Source organism: Squalius cephalus, assembly GCF_949319135.1.
Source record: "Squalius cephalus genome assembly, chromosome: 17".
NCBI classification, from domain to species: Eukaryota; Metazoa; Chordata; class Actinopteri; order Cypriniformes; family Leuciscidae; genus Squalius; species Squalius cephalus.
The window spans coordinates 22,977,059-22,992,843 of record NC_137138.1 but is presented as its reverse complement, the minus strand read 5'-3'; the positions used below and the strand labels follow the sequence as shown (position 1 = coordinate 22,992,843).

The 15,785-nt window shown below is 38.2% G+C and overlaps 2 protein-coding genes across 2 annotated transcripts in view; one reads left to right on the top strand and one right to left on the bottom strand.

Annotated features, from left to right (window-relative positions):
• Window positions 1-313: 313 nt before the first annotated feature.
• Window positions 314-3,932, bottom strand: cryba1b (crystallin, beta A1b). The gene is made up of 6 exons (XM_079846520.1): window positions 3,496-3,932; window positions 2,684-2,756; window positions 2,125-2,243; window positions 1,895-2,036; window positions 688-830; window positions 314-466 (listed from the first exon to the last, which is right to left on the bottom strand). Exons 2-6 carry the CDS (start codon window positions 2,726-2,728, stop codon window positions 319-321), a joined length of 597 nt encoding a protein of 198 aa, XP_079702646.1. The 5' UTR covers window positions 2,729-2,756; window positions 3,496-3,932; the 3' UTR covers window positions 314-318.
• A 3,000-nt stretch (window positions 3,933-6,932) lies between these two features.
• The window catches only part of unc119a2 (unc-119 lipid binding chaperone a2), a 30,239-nt gene continuing 21,386 nt past the window's right edge, over window positions 6,933-15,785 (top strand). Inside the window, exon 1 of the mRNA XM_079898279.1 lies at window positions 6,933-7,385. Coding sequence (XP_079754405.1) covers window positions 7,079-7,385 — 307 coding nt within the window. The 5' untranslated portion in view covers window positions 6,933-7,078. The remainder of the gene's footprint in view (window positions 7,386-15,785) is intronic.

Here is a 15,785-nt window from a genome sequence, read left to right as displayed (position 1 = left end):
CATGACGAAAGTAGAGCAACGCTCCCAGCTTCTCATCACACCACGTCCGTCCGGCTGGAATCGTACAGGACTTTTTCTTCTGCGGTTTTTATCTCATCGTTCCTGCCGTCAATAGTTTGTCTTTCTTTCCTCGTGTAGTGGGTAAAAAAAAGTGCTGTGGACTTGTTACATTGGTGTAGCACCAGTATACCAGCCTGCCGTCCTGGTCAACAAACCGTCTTGCGTGGCTGGAAACGGAGGGATGGAGGAAGTGGAGGATTTAAGGGCTCAGAAGGAGGAAGAGGGGAGGGAAGGGAGGAAGGACACGGCCGGCTCCTCTCAATGCTGGATCCTACGGATAGACTGGATCTGAGGGGTCTGAGCGTGGCAGCCGTACTCCCTGTAGTGCCTGTACTCGCCTCCGTGGCAGTCGCACTCCATAATGTACTGGTAACCACGGTAACCAGGATACTGGTAGCATACAAAGCTAGAGAAATAGGAACACAGCATGTTACCATGGAGGCCGAGTGGAGCATTCGAGGTCTCAAACGTTGACGAATGCAGTGACGCAAGCCCGAACCGAAGCACATGCAGATCAAAAGCAACATAAGAGCAGGAAGCCTGAATGCTAGCCACTGTTTTGGGGCAAAATTTCGACCCTAACAAAATAATCAGACGATCAAAATCCATTGGAGCAATCGTACTCACGCGCCACTCATGACTTGGATGGAGCCGACCTCGTTGTTGCACCATCCCATAGCCTGCAGAGAGGGGTAGTCACCGCACACCTCCCACTGCTTTCCAGTCATGTTCTCACAATCGAAAAGGGTCATACGGGAATCCTTGTGCATCTGTTTCAGAATGAACAACCAGACATACAACTTGCTGAACGCACAAATGGGTTCACTTTCGGTTCATGACTTGGAATTTGAATTAAACTGGCAGCGGCCACATCTCACAGGATGTTGAATTGGGATGAACGAAATTGCAAATGGAAATGGAATTTATTGCAGTGCATCACACAACTGTGTAATACTGAAAATAAACAAGCTATTGCATTCTGGGAAATGTTCTTCCACCATGCTCCATAAAATGACCATGAAAATAAAAGTTGAAATAAATAATCATTGGCTTTTCAAACATTGATTTTTAATAGATTTGTATTTTTAATTAAATACATTTTTGTATGTTATTGTTTGTTGCTTTTTTAATTAATACTTCAGATTTATGTATGTGTATGATAACATGTAAATTGTAAATAATTAAAATAATAATAAATGTATAAATAAAGGTGACTTTTCAAACATTGATTATTAATATATTTTTAATTTTTTATATAAATATATATATATTTATATTATGCAAATATGTTGGACTTATACCCCTTACATGTAATTCATATTGAAAAATGAAATGTAATTTTAATTATGCTTAACTCAGCATAGCTCAGTTCAAATTCAATTTTTCTCAATTCAATTCTGAATGGCGTATAGCCCTGATTTTTATTATCAGTGCCTCTCTCATAATGCCTGCTTTTGCACGTCCTGATTTTGCATTCCTGTTCCGAAAATGTAGTCCTATCCCTACCCCTAAACCGAACCCTACCCATAAGTTATCCCTAAAATCAGAGGCAAATGATAGGTTAATAACACTGATGTAGAAGAACCTAATTCTTAGCTTGACATAAACTGTAAACTTGTCCCTCAAATCTGATTGGTTAATTAAAATGTTGTTCCAGGATCAACAAAGATGGTGATCCAGAAACATGTTGCACTTGGTGAAATCAGGTTCTGCCCTGCTTTTTAAATGCCATCTATCTACACTCACTATGACAAACAAATTGTCAGAAATAGTGATGGTCGGAAAGTCTACTGGTGGGTGTATTTCGTGTTCTGGTGCAGATGGTCTCACTCACAGCAGAACAGATGGGGCGGAAGGACATCAGCCTCTCAATGCGATAGGCATTGCTTCCACTCCAGGCCTCCCAGCATGGGTAATCTCCCTTCTCCAGGATGAACTGCTGGCCATTGAAGGTAGAGTGCTCAAAACCTATCCAGCTAGAGTCACAAGAGGCAATTAGGAGAAGGGGTTGGAGAGAGGAAGAGAGATTTACTTCGGTAACCAAAGAAGTGTGCTTTTACTCACGCGCCACACTCCACTTTCAGGGAGCGGACGGTCTCCATTCCGAACTCCATGATGTTCTGGCAGCAAGCGGTGAATTCGCAACGCCTGCCCTGGAAATGCTCCTGGTCATAAACGGTAATCTGGGAAAGAAAGAAACAGTATTTTAGCTCAACATGTTGAACATCATTTAATTAATGGGATAGTTCGCCTAAAAATGAAATCTCTCGGGTTGTTCTAAACCTGTATGAGTTCTGTTGAACACAAACAACAATATTTTAAAGAATACTAGTAATCAAACAGTTGATGGTCCCTATTGAAACCCATAGTAGGAAAAGAAATACTATGGAAGTCAATGGCTACCGTCAACCGTCTGGCTACCAACATTCTTTAAAATATCTTCTTTTGTGTTCAACAGAAGAAAGAAACTCATTCAGGTTTGGAAAAACATGAGGGAGTGTAATTGATAACAATATTTTTATTTTTGGGTGAACTATCCCTTTAAATACCCATTTAGTTTAGAAACATTGCCCCAAATTGCACTTTACTTAAATATTAATTAAATAAATCACTATAAGCCTACCTTCCATGGTCCCATGGGCATTGACATAGGGTTTGTCAGAGCCATTGTTTCAGATATATCAGCGCTGACTGACCTGCATGCAAGGAATCAGACAGTCACTCATGTGAGAAGTTCACAACACTGCTGAACATTTACCCATGCTAAAATAAGCGTTTTTTTCCCCTAATGGCCAGAGCATTTTTTCAATGGGAGCGTTGTGACGAGGAGCTGAGCGCTTGGCGTTTCTTCCCTGGACGCCGAGAATTGAAAAATGTTCAACTTTGGTTAAAACGCTCATCACTGTCACTTTTCGACCAGTCGTCCAATCACAGTGGAGGATGGACAGGACAAAAAAAAAAAACACATTCTGCTTGTACAACATAACAACAAGCACATCTGTTCATCCAAAACAAATGCCAGTCAGAGCAAGTAGGCCTAAGTTACATTTCAGCTTGATAAAAACGCTTTGGTGGACACACAGCCCACTTGTTTTTACTGTGAGAAAAAAAAAAGTACAAGTGCTTGTTATAGATAATGACATGTAAAGTATTCAATGTATGACAAGCCTGAACACTGTTGGATCAATTAAACCGAGTGGCTTATATTACTGTCTAATGGATGTCAGATGAAATAATGAAAACCTCTTGTTCAAATCCCTGGTTGACATCTCATAAATATCTCCCCTATCGTAATTATAATTAAGCATGTCTGATTGTATCAGTGGATCATTGTTTGATAAGTCATTCTGCATAATTAATCACTATGGTGTTCCAAGCTGGTTTAATCACTATCTGGTTTAGAGTTGGCAGAGGTACAGGGTTTACCAGACTTACCCGACAGAATGAGCTGTGTGCGTTGAGGGGAATCCAGCACGCGGTCTCCAGCTCAGGCATCTGTGGGGCTATTTATACAGACAGCGCTTCAATGGGGCTCCCTGATTCACAGACCCTGGCTGCGGTCAGCACTTTGCTTTGGATGCCTTTTGTTTCTGTCCTGAGCTGTAGTCCTTTCTTTCCTCCGCACACTCTTCACAATGAAGGGATCTCCACCAATGGGGGGCCATGGAGACGTATGTCCTACTCTCATGTTACGCTACCTGATGATCACTTCACTTTTACACTGCTTGAGGAAGTGCTAATATCTCATTTTAGGTCACATTTATGTGAATTACCTATAAGGTTATATGATATGGTTATATTATAACTTGAGATTTTCTTTTCAGGCCTTTCAAATTTGCATTAAGGACAGTAGGCCTATAAGTTGCAATAAATGAAATTACATTAAGACTTTTGCAAATGATTTCTCAAAGTTACATTTTTGGAATGAGGAACATATACTGTCAGTGTATAAACTGAATGAATATTAATACATATTTCTAAAGCAATTTGAGTCTTGTGAAAAAACAAGTCACAACTAATGAAAAAAATATTATCATGTTTGAAATTGAGATTTTTTATTTGACAAACTCAAATAATATAAGTGTGATTGACCTAGTGAAATTAAGTTGAAAAGACTTAATGTTTTTGGTGTTACCAATTGAAGTATTTGTTTTTTTAAGTTGATCCAACTGTTCGCTTTTGCACGGACTCTATAAGGAAAATATTATATTCAAAACAGCATAAGGATTCATAGAAATGTAATTTTACTTTCTATATGTGGTTTGTGCAACATAAAAGGTTTGAATTCGGTGATGCCTGAGAAGAAATGATCTCAAAACAATAATGATTATTTATATATTTCCAGTGTTTAGTCTCTTTATCTGAGCGCAAACCTTAAGCCACAGTTTACAAAAGGCCTAATGTTTTTGTTTTTGAGAGGCGATGTCTGAGTAATGCAATGAGTAACACGGATGAGTTTCTGTCCTATAAATGGCAAAACATGGCATTTGAAATGCTAATATGAATCAGTGTGTTTTCCAAAGCGATGAAGCGGATGCTTGACTTTAAATCTAGACAAATGCACCAAGCATAACGCTCTTAAAAATGAAGGTTCCAAAAGGTTTTTTTCCCAACAATGCCATAGAAGAAATATTTTGGTTCCCCAAAGAACATTTGAGTGGTCAGTTCTTAAAGCAACTTTTTTTTTTTCTTAGTGTGAAGAACGTTTTAATAATCTAAAGAGCCTTTTTCCACTTTTGTACAATGGAAAGATTCTGTGGATGTTAAAGGTTCTTTATGGAACCATTGAAGTTTTTATATTTAGATGTCTAAAAACTGTTGTTGCTTTGCAACTATGAAAAGGAGCAAAACTATAAACCAGTGGACATTTACACTGATAGATGAAATTGTAGACTTAAACATTTCAGTCTATGAGATTTGAAATGAATTGAACAGCTTCAGCATTCATTGTAAAAATGACTGAAAAAAATGATGTAGAATTTACTTTGAAACCATTTTCATTTAGAAATGTCTAGTAGGCCACTATTCACAAATAATGAATGAAACTTCAAGTAACATAGCCTAAATTAAACTAATTTTGAAGTAGAGGAACTGAAAGTGTATTTGCTAAACTCGCAACCTCAACTCAGGTCTCTGCAAAACAATGGCTGCACACAGACCGCAGTCAGCACATTGTTTAGCCCACAAAATGTCCAGAGTGGAGGTGTGTGTGTGTGTGTGTGTGTGTGTCGAATGTGTATGATGTGTGTATCTGTTAAGCCTATGTGTGTGTGTGTGTGTCAGATGTAGTTCTGATTGTGTGTAAAAATGTCTGCATGTGCGTGCATGTGTGTGTGTGTGTGTGTGTATTTCTGCTGATGAGGGCAGCCACAGCACGATGACAAAGAGACGAGCCAGCTCAGCAGGCCTGGGAACTGAAATGAGTGTGTTCACTTCTACTCTCTCAGTAATATTATTAATTAACTCTCCTCTGTATCAACATTATTGTAACAAACATGCTACTGATGAAATGCATTAATGCCTTTGTTTTTCGTCCTGTTTTTTTAAGTTATAACGGTTTGTTTCTGTCTTAGTTTTGTATATAGCACAACAATGACAGCTGTAATATAACAGGCTTCTATACCAATAATCACAATATATTGCTTAAAAAGATAGGCTATTCAAAGATGGCAGGCACACATTTAATATGGAGGCTATATAAATTGGTGAAACCTTTTCAAGCCAACCAAAACCATGAAATTGCAAGCACTTATTTGCTAAATTGCTTAATTTATTTTTCTTCATGGTGTTTGATCAGAAGTAAATGTCTCATTCACTGGTATAAATAAAATTTTGATTATCAAGTAGGCTAGTTTTACCATTGTGAGTCACAGGCCATTTTTGTTGTACTGTCTTGTGGCGTCCTCTTGTGGACTGTGATCATTAACTTCAACAAAGTTCACTTTTAAAAATAAAGTTCATTATCTATGGTTCCATGAAGAGCATTTAACATCCAGAGCCATTCAATAGCACAAAAAGGTCTTTATAGGGGTTAAATATTCTTCAGATTATTAACATGTTGGTTATTTTAAGAACATTTAATTGAAAGGTTCTTTAAAGAACCGAAAATGGTTCTTCAATGGCATCATTTACTCACCCTCAAGTTGTTCCAAACCTGATTGAATTTCTTTCTTCTGCTGAACACAAAAAATATATAATTTGAAGAATGTCAGTGACCAAATAGTAGTTGATTGACCCCATTGACTTCCATGGTATGTTTTTCAGTATGGAAGTAAATGGGGCCCCACTGTTTGGTTACCCATATTCTTCAAAATAGGCTACCTTCTTTTGTGTTCAGCAGAAGAAAGAAATTAATATAGGTTTGGAACAAACATGAGGGTGAGTAAATATAATAACGAAAACAAATTTAGAATTTAGAAATTTCTACATTTAGAAATGAAATTTAGATTAAAAATAAACAAAAAGCTCATATTTACTAATCGCGTTAAAGTTTCCTTTTTCTTTTAAAATAATATAATCAATAATATTGGCTTTTCAACCTCTCACATTTGCTGGGGTTTTATTTATTTGATTCGTTTTGACTTGTTTATCTGAGATGCACGTTCACACAATTCACGAATCAATTTGGGCCGTGCCACACAAAAAACAGGGAGATACAAAACAGCTATCCGGCGCACACGGTATTCTAGAATAAACAAAATCAGTCCAGGCTCGACGACTGATTTTATCCAATATAATGTCCTCAGGGATACAATTTTATGCACTCAAAACAGTCATTTATATCAGTCAAATGACTATTTTCTGTTGCTGGTGTGCCACTGAACGGCAGGCGACCCCCTCCCGCGTGCAATAGTACAGCTCAGCCTGAGCGCGAGAGAGATTCGGGTGAGAGCGGAGAACGGGAGGATTTAAATACCTCTAAGCGGGCGACCTGCTCAGCCCTTCGGGTGTGGGAGGGTGACTGTTTTGTGTCTTTGCTAGACCGGGGGAGCAGGAGGTGGAGGAGGAGGAACGGATAATGAGCTATTCTTGTACCAGCACAGGCAACAGCCAGGACCCATCGAGCTCTAAGAAGTCCGGCGGCGTTAATCCCGGTAGTTGCAGCAGCAGCAGCAGCGGAGACACCGGCAACGGCAACGGCAACAACCGCTACAGCATCCGCGGCAGACAAGCGAACTCCAGCCCTGATTTAACCGAGGCCATGAAAGTCAAGAAGGGCTGCAACACGACAGACGTCGGAGTCCCCGTAACCACAGAAGTGGAATTGCTCGGGAACAAAACGATCAGCCCGGAGGATGTGCTGGGATTGCAGAAGATCACTGAAAGTAAGTGATCGAGTGGATCGGAACACACTCGGAATATTTCGCCAAACATCGTACATTGTCGGAAGCCATTGACTAGGTTGCGCTTTGTATCAACGCAGGGTTTCAGTAGACTTGAGTAAGCACAGATCCTCTTGTTTATGAACACTTCACTATGCTGTAATCGCCATATTGTAGCAATTGTCGATCACTGGGTTTCTTTAATAACAAAGAATGATTACACATAATTGCTTGAGAAACAGATTAAGGCAAGCATTTGGTTTAATACAAACCAGCAACATATTGGTGTCTAAATATTGCGTTACAGTGCATCAGTGTAGCTCAATCTAAAGGCCTTTATAAATTATTAGGGTTACTGGTAATACTGCTGAAATTGAACTTATCAGCTAATGGATGACTTATAATTGAAATAAATAAATGGCATGGGCAATGCCACTTCCCAAGGATCAACTATAATTAACCTCCTCTTGCAGTCCTAAGCATGATTAGGTAACAGGTGGCCAATAAGCCCTCCATTACTCTTTTTAAAGGCCTGTGCAATGTCTTATGCAACATCCACATTCTATTCAATCAATCAATCAATCAATCAATTATATTCATGCCTAATTCTAACCAGTTTGAGAATTCAGGACTTGTAAAGGATTTCTGTCATTTTCACACCTCAATCTGTTCAGGCTCTTCCTCCTGTCTTTTGGTGCGCCTTGAGGGGTTAGTTCACCCAAAAATGAAAATTACCCCATAATTTACTCGCCCTCAAGCCATCCGGTGTATATGACTTTTCTTCTTTCAGCCAAACACAGTCTGAGTTATTTAAAAAAAAATAAATAAAACAAATCCTGGCTTTTCCAAGCTTTATAATGGGAGTGAATGAGATTTTGAAGCCTAAAAAAATGCATCCATCCATCATAAAAGTAATCCATACGAATCCAGTGGGTTAAAAGGCCTTATGAAGTGATATTTTTTTGTAAGAAGGCCTTTGTTAAACCCCTGGATTAGTTTTATGATGGATGGATGCACTTTTTTTGGGCTTCAAAATCTCAAGTTACCATTCACTCCCATTATAAAGCTTGGAGGAGCCAGGATATAACTCCGATTGTGTTTGGCTGAAAGAAGAAAGTCATATACTGTACATCTGGGATGGCGAGCTAACCCTTTAACTGTTAGTTATCTTACAGTCGGACTCAAGTGCTTTAAAGACTTTTTAAACCATGCACTAAAGTTGTTTTTGTGTTCATGTTTATGATGTATAATCTACAATAAAACGATGAGTGTATAGTATCGGCGGGAAGATGACAAAACCGAACAGAAAGCTTTCGAGTTGCCATGGTCATGTCCTCCAAACACGACTTATTCGCTAGCATCTATTTGTTGCACACTGACTAACTTGTAATGTAACTTTTTTTGGTTGCGAAGATGTTATTTGAAAACAACAAACGTGTGCCATATAACCTATTTAAAGTAAACACAATACATACTTTAAGAGCCCCACCTCTGGACTGGATTGGTTTGAACTTGCGGCTGCCGTTTCACTTTTCTGGCGTCACCTCTGTCTCATTTTGTCTCGCCCTTTCTGTTTCCTGTTTATGTATGTACACAGTCTTTGCTAATGAATTGTAGCCTACATTGGCAGGCATTTTTTTCTCAAAATATCATTATTCCCCAATCCCCATGTATGAATGACCTGACTCCGCTATGAACATGCTTGTCAACCAACACCTCTGGATGGGTTCAAGTAGGCTTTTATAATTTATTTAGGAAAGATATTTTGATTGTTTTAATAAGAGTTTAGTATTCCAGTTATGTTCGAAATCAAATTAAGATGATATCAAGTAACTGATTATGACCAGATGCTAAATATTTAAAATTACTTTCAATAATAATAAAAAAAATCAAACATTTTAAACAAAAATCTGATTTTTATTTGCCCTGTCAATATTTTTGCCATGCAAAATGATAAATTATATGTTTAGTTACTAGTGCTGTCATTAGTGCTGCGTTAACGCCATATGTGTGTGTATATTAATAATAGCAAATAGCATATTAATAGCAAAACAGCTATTAATAATTATTTATATATTTATTTATTGTTAGAAAACAATAATACAAATGAATAAACTCTTGCTCGAAAATTATATCATACCGTCATAACCCTGTTAACCATACAATGGTAAAGTGACATGTAAATAAGCAGGGTCTGGGCTTTGTTTTTCCACTTTTGTGGAAAGTTTGTAATGTGCCCTATAAATGCAGTACGTGTTTTAGTCACTCAAACAGCATATTTATTTGCTCAAAGCAGTTACATAATTTCACCTGTTTGCAGTATTTGACTTCATAAGCCCGTTGGCCCTCTCTGAACATCTGAAACATTCTGCCCACTCAAAGCAACAAACCTGTGCTTTTTCTCACAGAACACAAGTCATGTTTTTCTTTCGATAGATTGCTCTGACTCATCAAGCAATTCAAACCTCAGCTCTGATTACTGGAATTTTAGTGCACAAAAGTCTTGTCCTCCTCCTTTTGATCAGTCAACATGCAAAATGGTTCCACTGTTGTCTTTTCGTTGTTATTCACTCATGCTTTAAAGACATTTTTTTAGATATGAAAAATTATTGTAATATCATTTATTTCAATGCTATATTAATAATTTCTATTACAATTAATTTATATTAATCTATTGCTGAGCCATTAACATGACAGATCTTCTGAGAGCAATTGACAGAGGGTAGGAAAACGTGTTGGCACCTGATTATTCTCAGACTGACCAATATTAGCACCTTCAGTAATTATCGAGGCATATGTTGAGATTCTTACCATGGAAACCATGAAGGCGGAGCAGGAGACCCTTATCCTCATTAAGAGCGAGTTTCCTGGAGACCTGGAGCTTTAGAGAAGCAGTTATATGTTGAAATGTTTTCAATGGCACAGATCTAATATAAGAGTAATATCATTCAAAATGATTAAAATATATTTCTTTGCATGTATGATGTATTTATAATATAGGCTTGATCTCGAAACATTGTCCTAAAGTTTAGTTCCTAGCCAGTCCAAATTGATCAGGTTCAAACTTTTGATTATTCCACCACCTGTTGTATGTTTATTTGCTTTAACACTTGGACTTCTATCCATTTTCATTTGATGATGCTTTTGTCTAGGGTTGGAAATATGTCATCTCCAAATTGCCTTGTATTGACCAACATTTCCTGTCACTGTAGAGGATTTGACATATGAAAACGACTATTTCTACAGTCAGCACCAGGAAAAGGAAGTATTTGAAGGTCACAGGATGTTCGATGAGCTCATTGTTTTTACATTTTTGTAGTGTCATTCCTGAGCATGACGGTCTCAAAATTACTATATGTCGGTATCAAGCCAATAACTTTGTTTCTTGCTTTTTAGGCCATTAAAAGCGAGTAGCCAGTTCTATGGACTTTTTTTTTTTTTTTAGCAGTTAGCTTTGCTCACGGTAATTAGTCCCAAATGATGCTTTAATTAAAATTGGGTAACTTATTCATATTTAGACTAATTTAGGCACTATTTCAGAAGTCCGTCCTTTAACTAAACAAATTAAACATGGCTCTTGGCGAGAAAATACCCTTGACCTATTTGTCTCGAGGCCAAATTGAATAAAATATACAGACAGTATAAATTTAACTCTGAACCTTGAAAAATATAAATATAATATTCATATATTCAGTCTGAATGACAATGATCCACATACTGCAGTCTCTAAGTGCTAAAGACAAACAATCCCCCCGTCCTTTTCTCGTGAAGTGTAGCCCTTTGGCTCCACTGACTAAAGTCTTTGCTTTAATACTGCAGGTATTTCATTGTCAGAATTGCTTTGAAAATCATCCTGGCTAACATGCGTGTTCATGAGCTCCTAGAGGCGTTTATTTTAAATAAAAATGAAGAAAATATTAGAAAATTGGACATTTAAGACCAGATTTACTAACAGCTTGCGCCAGTGCAATCCCTCTTTTGGTATTAAAAAAAACTACTGTCAGGATTTTTACTAAAGACACGCAGTGAAAAATTAGCGCTGAACATGTGAAGACACAGTTGTTTTTGCAGCTGACCTCATTGCATATGCATTTGTATGAGTTTCCATTTCAGATGCAAATTAATCATGCAAGGTTATTTACTAAGGTTTTACTGGTATTTACTAGCCTGACGTCGTCATACTCAGATTCTAGTCAGAATGTGAGTCTGATACTGGTCCATTGAGCTTTGATTATGGGGCGTGTTTCAACCAAACTAGGAAAGAAAATGCCTCTGCACTCAATTGGATAGACCTACAACCAATCAGAGCAACGGAGTAAGTGACGTATGTTTTTCATTCATGTTTCCGATCGACAAATGCCTTGATCGCGGCGGCGGTTCTCTGTTCCTCTTTTCAAATTAATGCGCTGTCGATATATTCTATAACAGACGCGATGGTGGAATCTACACATGATGTTTCATAAACAAAGTTCAGGAGGAGCAAATTCAAATAATCAATCGGTCTACACTATCAGCATGAGAGGAAGCATATATTTATTCCCTCTGCCAACTCACCTAACATTCCTTGACAGTTTTCAGCATCCCTCCACTCACTCTCGGCTTGTTCTTCCACAGCCAGGAATACGCGGCGATTACTTTGGGTTCGGGACAAATACCGAGCCCGGAGCCGTCTCCTCAGACAGCACGCGAAATATGCATTTATTCTGACTTATTTGTAAGCGTGAACTCGTGAAATCTCAATTCTCCAGCGGCAGTCATAACGAATTCAACCCAAGCGCACGTTGATGACGTGGATGATTACGTTACCGTTGCTCATCTGTCCATCATAGTATAAAGCCCGCCCTGACAATTTGATTGGTCCGAACAATTTTTGTTCGGGCATAATAGCTCCTCAATGGATCGAGTCCAGACCGAACTTCCCGACCTAAAAAATTTGTGGGCGGGTCGAAGTTCAGCTGGCATCCAGGCTAGGTATTTACGCCACCTCCCAATAAAAATCATGTCTTAAAGCAGACGCTAACTTGTGCTGCTCTTGGTACATTGCGTTGGTCATTCTGGAAATGATTTGGCTGCGTCTGTGTTCTTTAATTTGCACGTCGTCAGCTGATCACGCGCAGAACTTTCCACTCCCATCAGCGCTTTTTTGGAATCTGGCCCATAGTACCTAACAGGTATTTAATAGTGGGAATAGCGTTTAACAGGTAAGGTTATGGGTAGGTGTAGGGGAGGACTTTTTAGGGATAGGGACGAGTAATGTCCCAATAATGCAATTAATAAATATAATCATATACACTGAATATGACATTATTAATGCACACTGCTTTCTAATGTACTAGATACGCTGAGGTGCAAATAGTGTAAATGGCATCAAACAACAATTTACAATTAGTGTAACATAACATAAAGGTTGTATTATTAGCCTTTGTTTTAAAGGTAGGGTAGGTAATTTTGGAGAGGCTAGCAATAGCGAGCTAGCTTCAGCGCGTCTCCAAACCCACGTCCCCTCCAAAACACATGAACGCATACGGCAGGGAGCAAACAAAAGCTTCACAAGAGGCGGCGTTAAACTACCTCATGTCTCAAAGCACATAACATTACAATAAAATGAGTATAAACAACTTAAAGAGCACTGACCTGTACCTAACGTCACAAGTTTCCATCTCTTCCAAATTACAGTTATAATTTGGAAGAGCATAAGCAGCATAAGCTCGTTGTTTTGGTTCAGGAGGAACTGTAGAAGGTAGCTGCTGTTTGGGTTGCGATGCTCGGTGACTGAAGTCTGGCTAAGAGGCCGTTCACACAGAACAAGTTTTTATTCCAATGCACTACGTTTCCATTGTTTTTCTATGTAAATACGCACTAGAAGGACGTGTGTAACCGCTGTGCTCGCGTCTTGCAGTGTCACTCAAGTTAAAATCAGTTAAAAACGCATCACGAGACCTTGCATTTTATCCCCATTCCATAGCCTGCGTCTCGTGTTTTTCAAAGCAAAATGTATTCTGTGTGAACGAGCCCTAACGCTGCATGAAATGAAACGCGCTGATGACGTGTCATGTCTGCACAAACAGGTGCATGGAGGTATGGATATACATAGGCAGGTAGGACATTGTATCATTGCATTCGGACGAACATTTTATGGTCCTACACCTTTTACATACCATATGTATACATATAAATACATTTAGACCAATTAACTTAGTGATTGCTATCAGGATGTGAAGAGACTTTCAACCAGCAAAACAAAAAAAAAATTCTGGAACAAATCACCTACCCTGCCTTTAATTATCAGCACAGGTCTGAACAGGCCATATTTCCAATTGTACATTATAATGTTTTTATTTTTATTTTTTTAGCTTATTTGAACTATGATTTTAATGTAACAATTGTTGGCCATAATAATAATTCTTTTATAAGATCAATCCCAGAGCTCTTCAGATTCTTGAAAATCTCTAAACTGCATTAGGACACACAGTTCTTTGGGCTCAATATCTTGATTCTTTTCACTTCTCTCCCTTGTTCTTTGTTTTAAACAGACACCGTATCTAGCCTATATCTAGATTCTCACTATTAGCTATTAGATTCTCAGCTATTCCACTCAGTTTTAGACGTTAATCATCTGTAAGAAAGTGTTCTTGGTTATTGGAACTCAAAATAAAAGTACATGAATTACTATCCACATCTGATGAAAAATAAATGCAAATGAGTGCATTTCTACTTTAAGGGACTTGGTTTTGTAGTACATGGAGAAAATCCTTGTCCTCTCCAGTATTCATTTAAATGTAATATCCTGTTCCTGTTCCAACTCTGTGCACACAATTATCAGAAAGTAATTTATACGAACGCTGTACTATAGCAGACCAGCGAATCAGGAAAAAGCTCATTACTCTTCCTAAATTCATCAACTACATTGTTATTCTTTAAGACTGCATTCAGTGCACACAACACTTCGGATTTTTTTCCAAGCCAGTTTGTTTGACTTAACTGGACGTCTAAGCATATTTTTTCGCTTAACGTCTCGCTTAACTCTAGGTTGGATTTGACTGCTTGTGTGTTTTCAGTTCCATGCCGATTCTGTTCTTCTAAATGTGAGCCAGCTTCAGTGTTAATCTATCCAGATTCTATTGCCATTTATTCAGACACTTTATAGCTTTGACTTCTGCAGCAAAAAAAAAAAAACACTGCTACAATTGGATACTCGAGAATGATTATTACCTCAACTCCCAGTCTTACCCACTTTTACAGCACTGCTACTTTACAATACGATTTTTGTTTACCTCATGAAATTAAGAGAAATGTCACTGAATTAGTTGTAGTGAGGTTATTCTATTGTGTGATGGCATGAAATGAAAATATTTTGTAAATGCATGTTATTGATTTTATTGTGAATGATTCATCCATGCATACTTTTCATTTTTCAAAAATAAATTTGTTTCGATTTTCGATCAATGTCATAACTCAACTTTCTGGTGAAACAACAGTGGAAACATCTCTGGTGATGTATGCTGGACTTCTCTAATCATTTTGTCTGCTGAAACCATGTCCCTTTCTTATCACACAAATTTATGACTTATTACCAACCCCCACCCCCCTCCCATTTTTTTTGTTAGTTTTGACTTCAAAAAACAGGTGAGAGTGGATTGCATCCCTTGTCCCTTTGGTTCTCTCCACTGTCTGTCATTTCCTGTCTATATCTGCACCTCTAAATTCCAGATGGCTAATCTGCCGAGCTTAATGCGCTAAAAATGTACACCACTCCTTTGCAACCCAGTGTCCTTAGCATGGCCCGGTGTAGTGAAAGATTCAATCCCCCTTGAACCACAGAGCAAAGCTATTCGTAATGCCTGATCAGAGATGATGAAGTGGAGGATGATAAATGTGTTCCTTTTGACAACTGAGTATTATTCGGTTTTGAATGGTATATATGGTATTATACTGTATGTTTTATCAGACAACCTTCAACGTTTTTTAGGACCAAGAGCTTTAGGACCCCTGTTAATATTAGAAAAGATTTCCAGTGCTGGAGAGACCTAAGCAGGAAAGCCTAAAAATAGACTGAGGTTGCATTGTTTCTACTCCATACATGAGTGTTTCACAGTACCAATATTTGCTGTTGCTGTAATGTTATCTAAAGTAACAGGACAGTTTTGAGTGTCATTGAAGCATTATTGTGTTTCACTTCGACTATGATAAAGAGACATCCACTCTTGAATTGCATGTTTGTGCATTTTGGGGGCGGAGTAATGAAGGGAGGGGTGTGTTTGATTGGGTTGATTTTAAATATCAACAGTGTTTCTCAGAAATCGCGTACTGCACCTTTACAACAATGGGTGTCATTCCCTAAGTGTGCATGCACATGAATTTGTGCATGAAATTCGCATATGAATGTTTTCCCAAACAAATCGT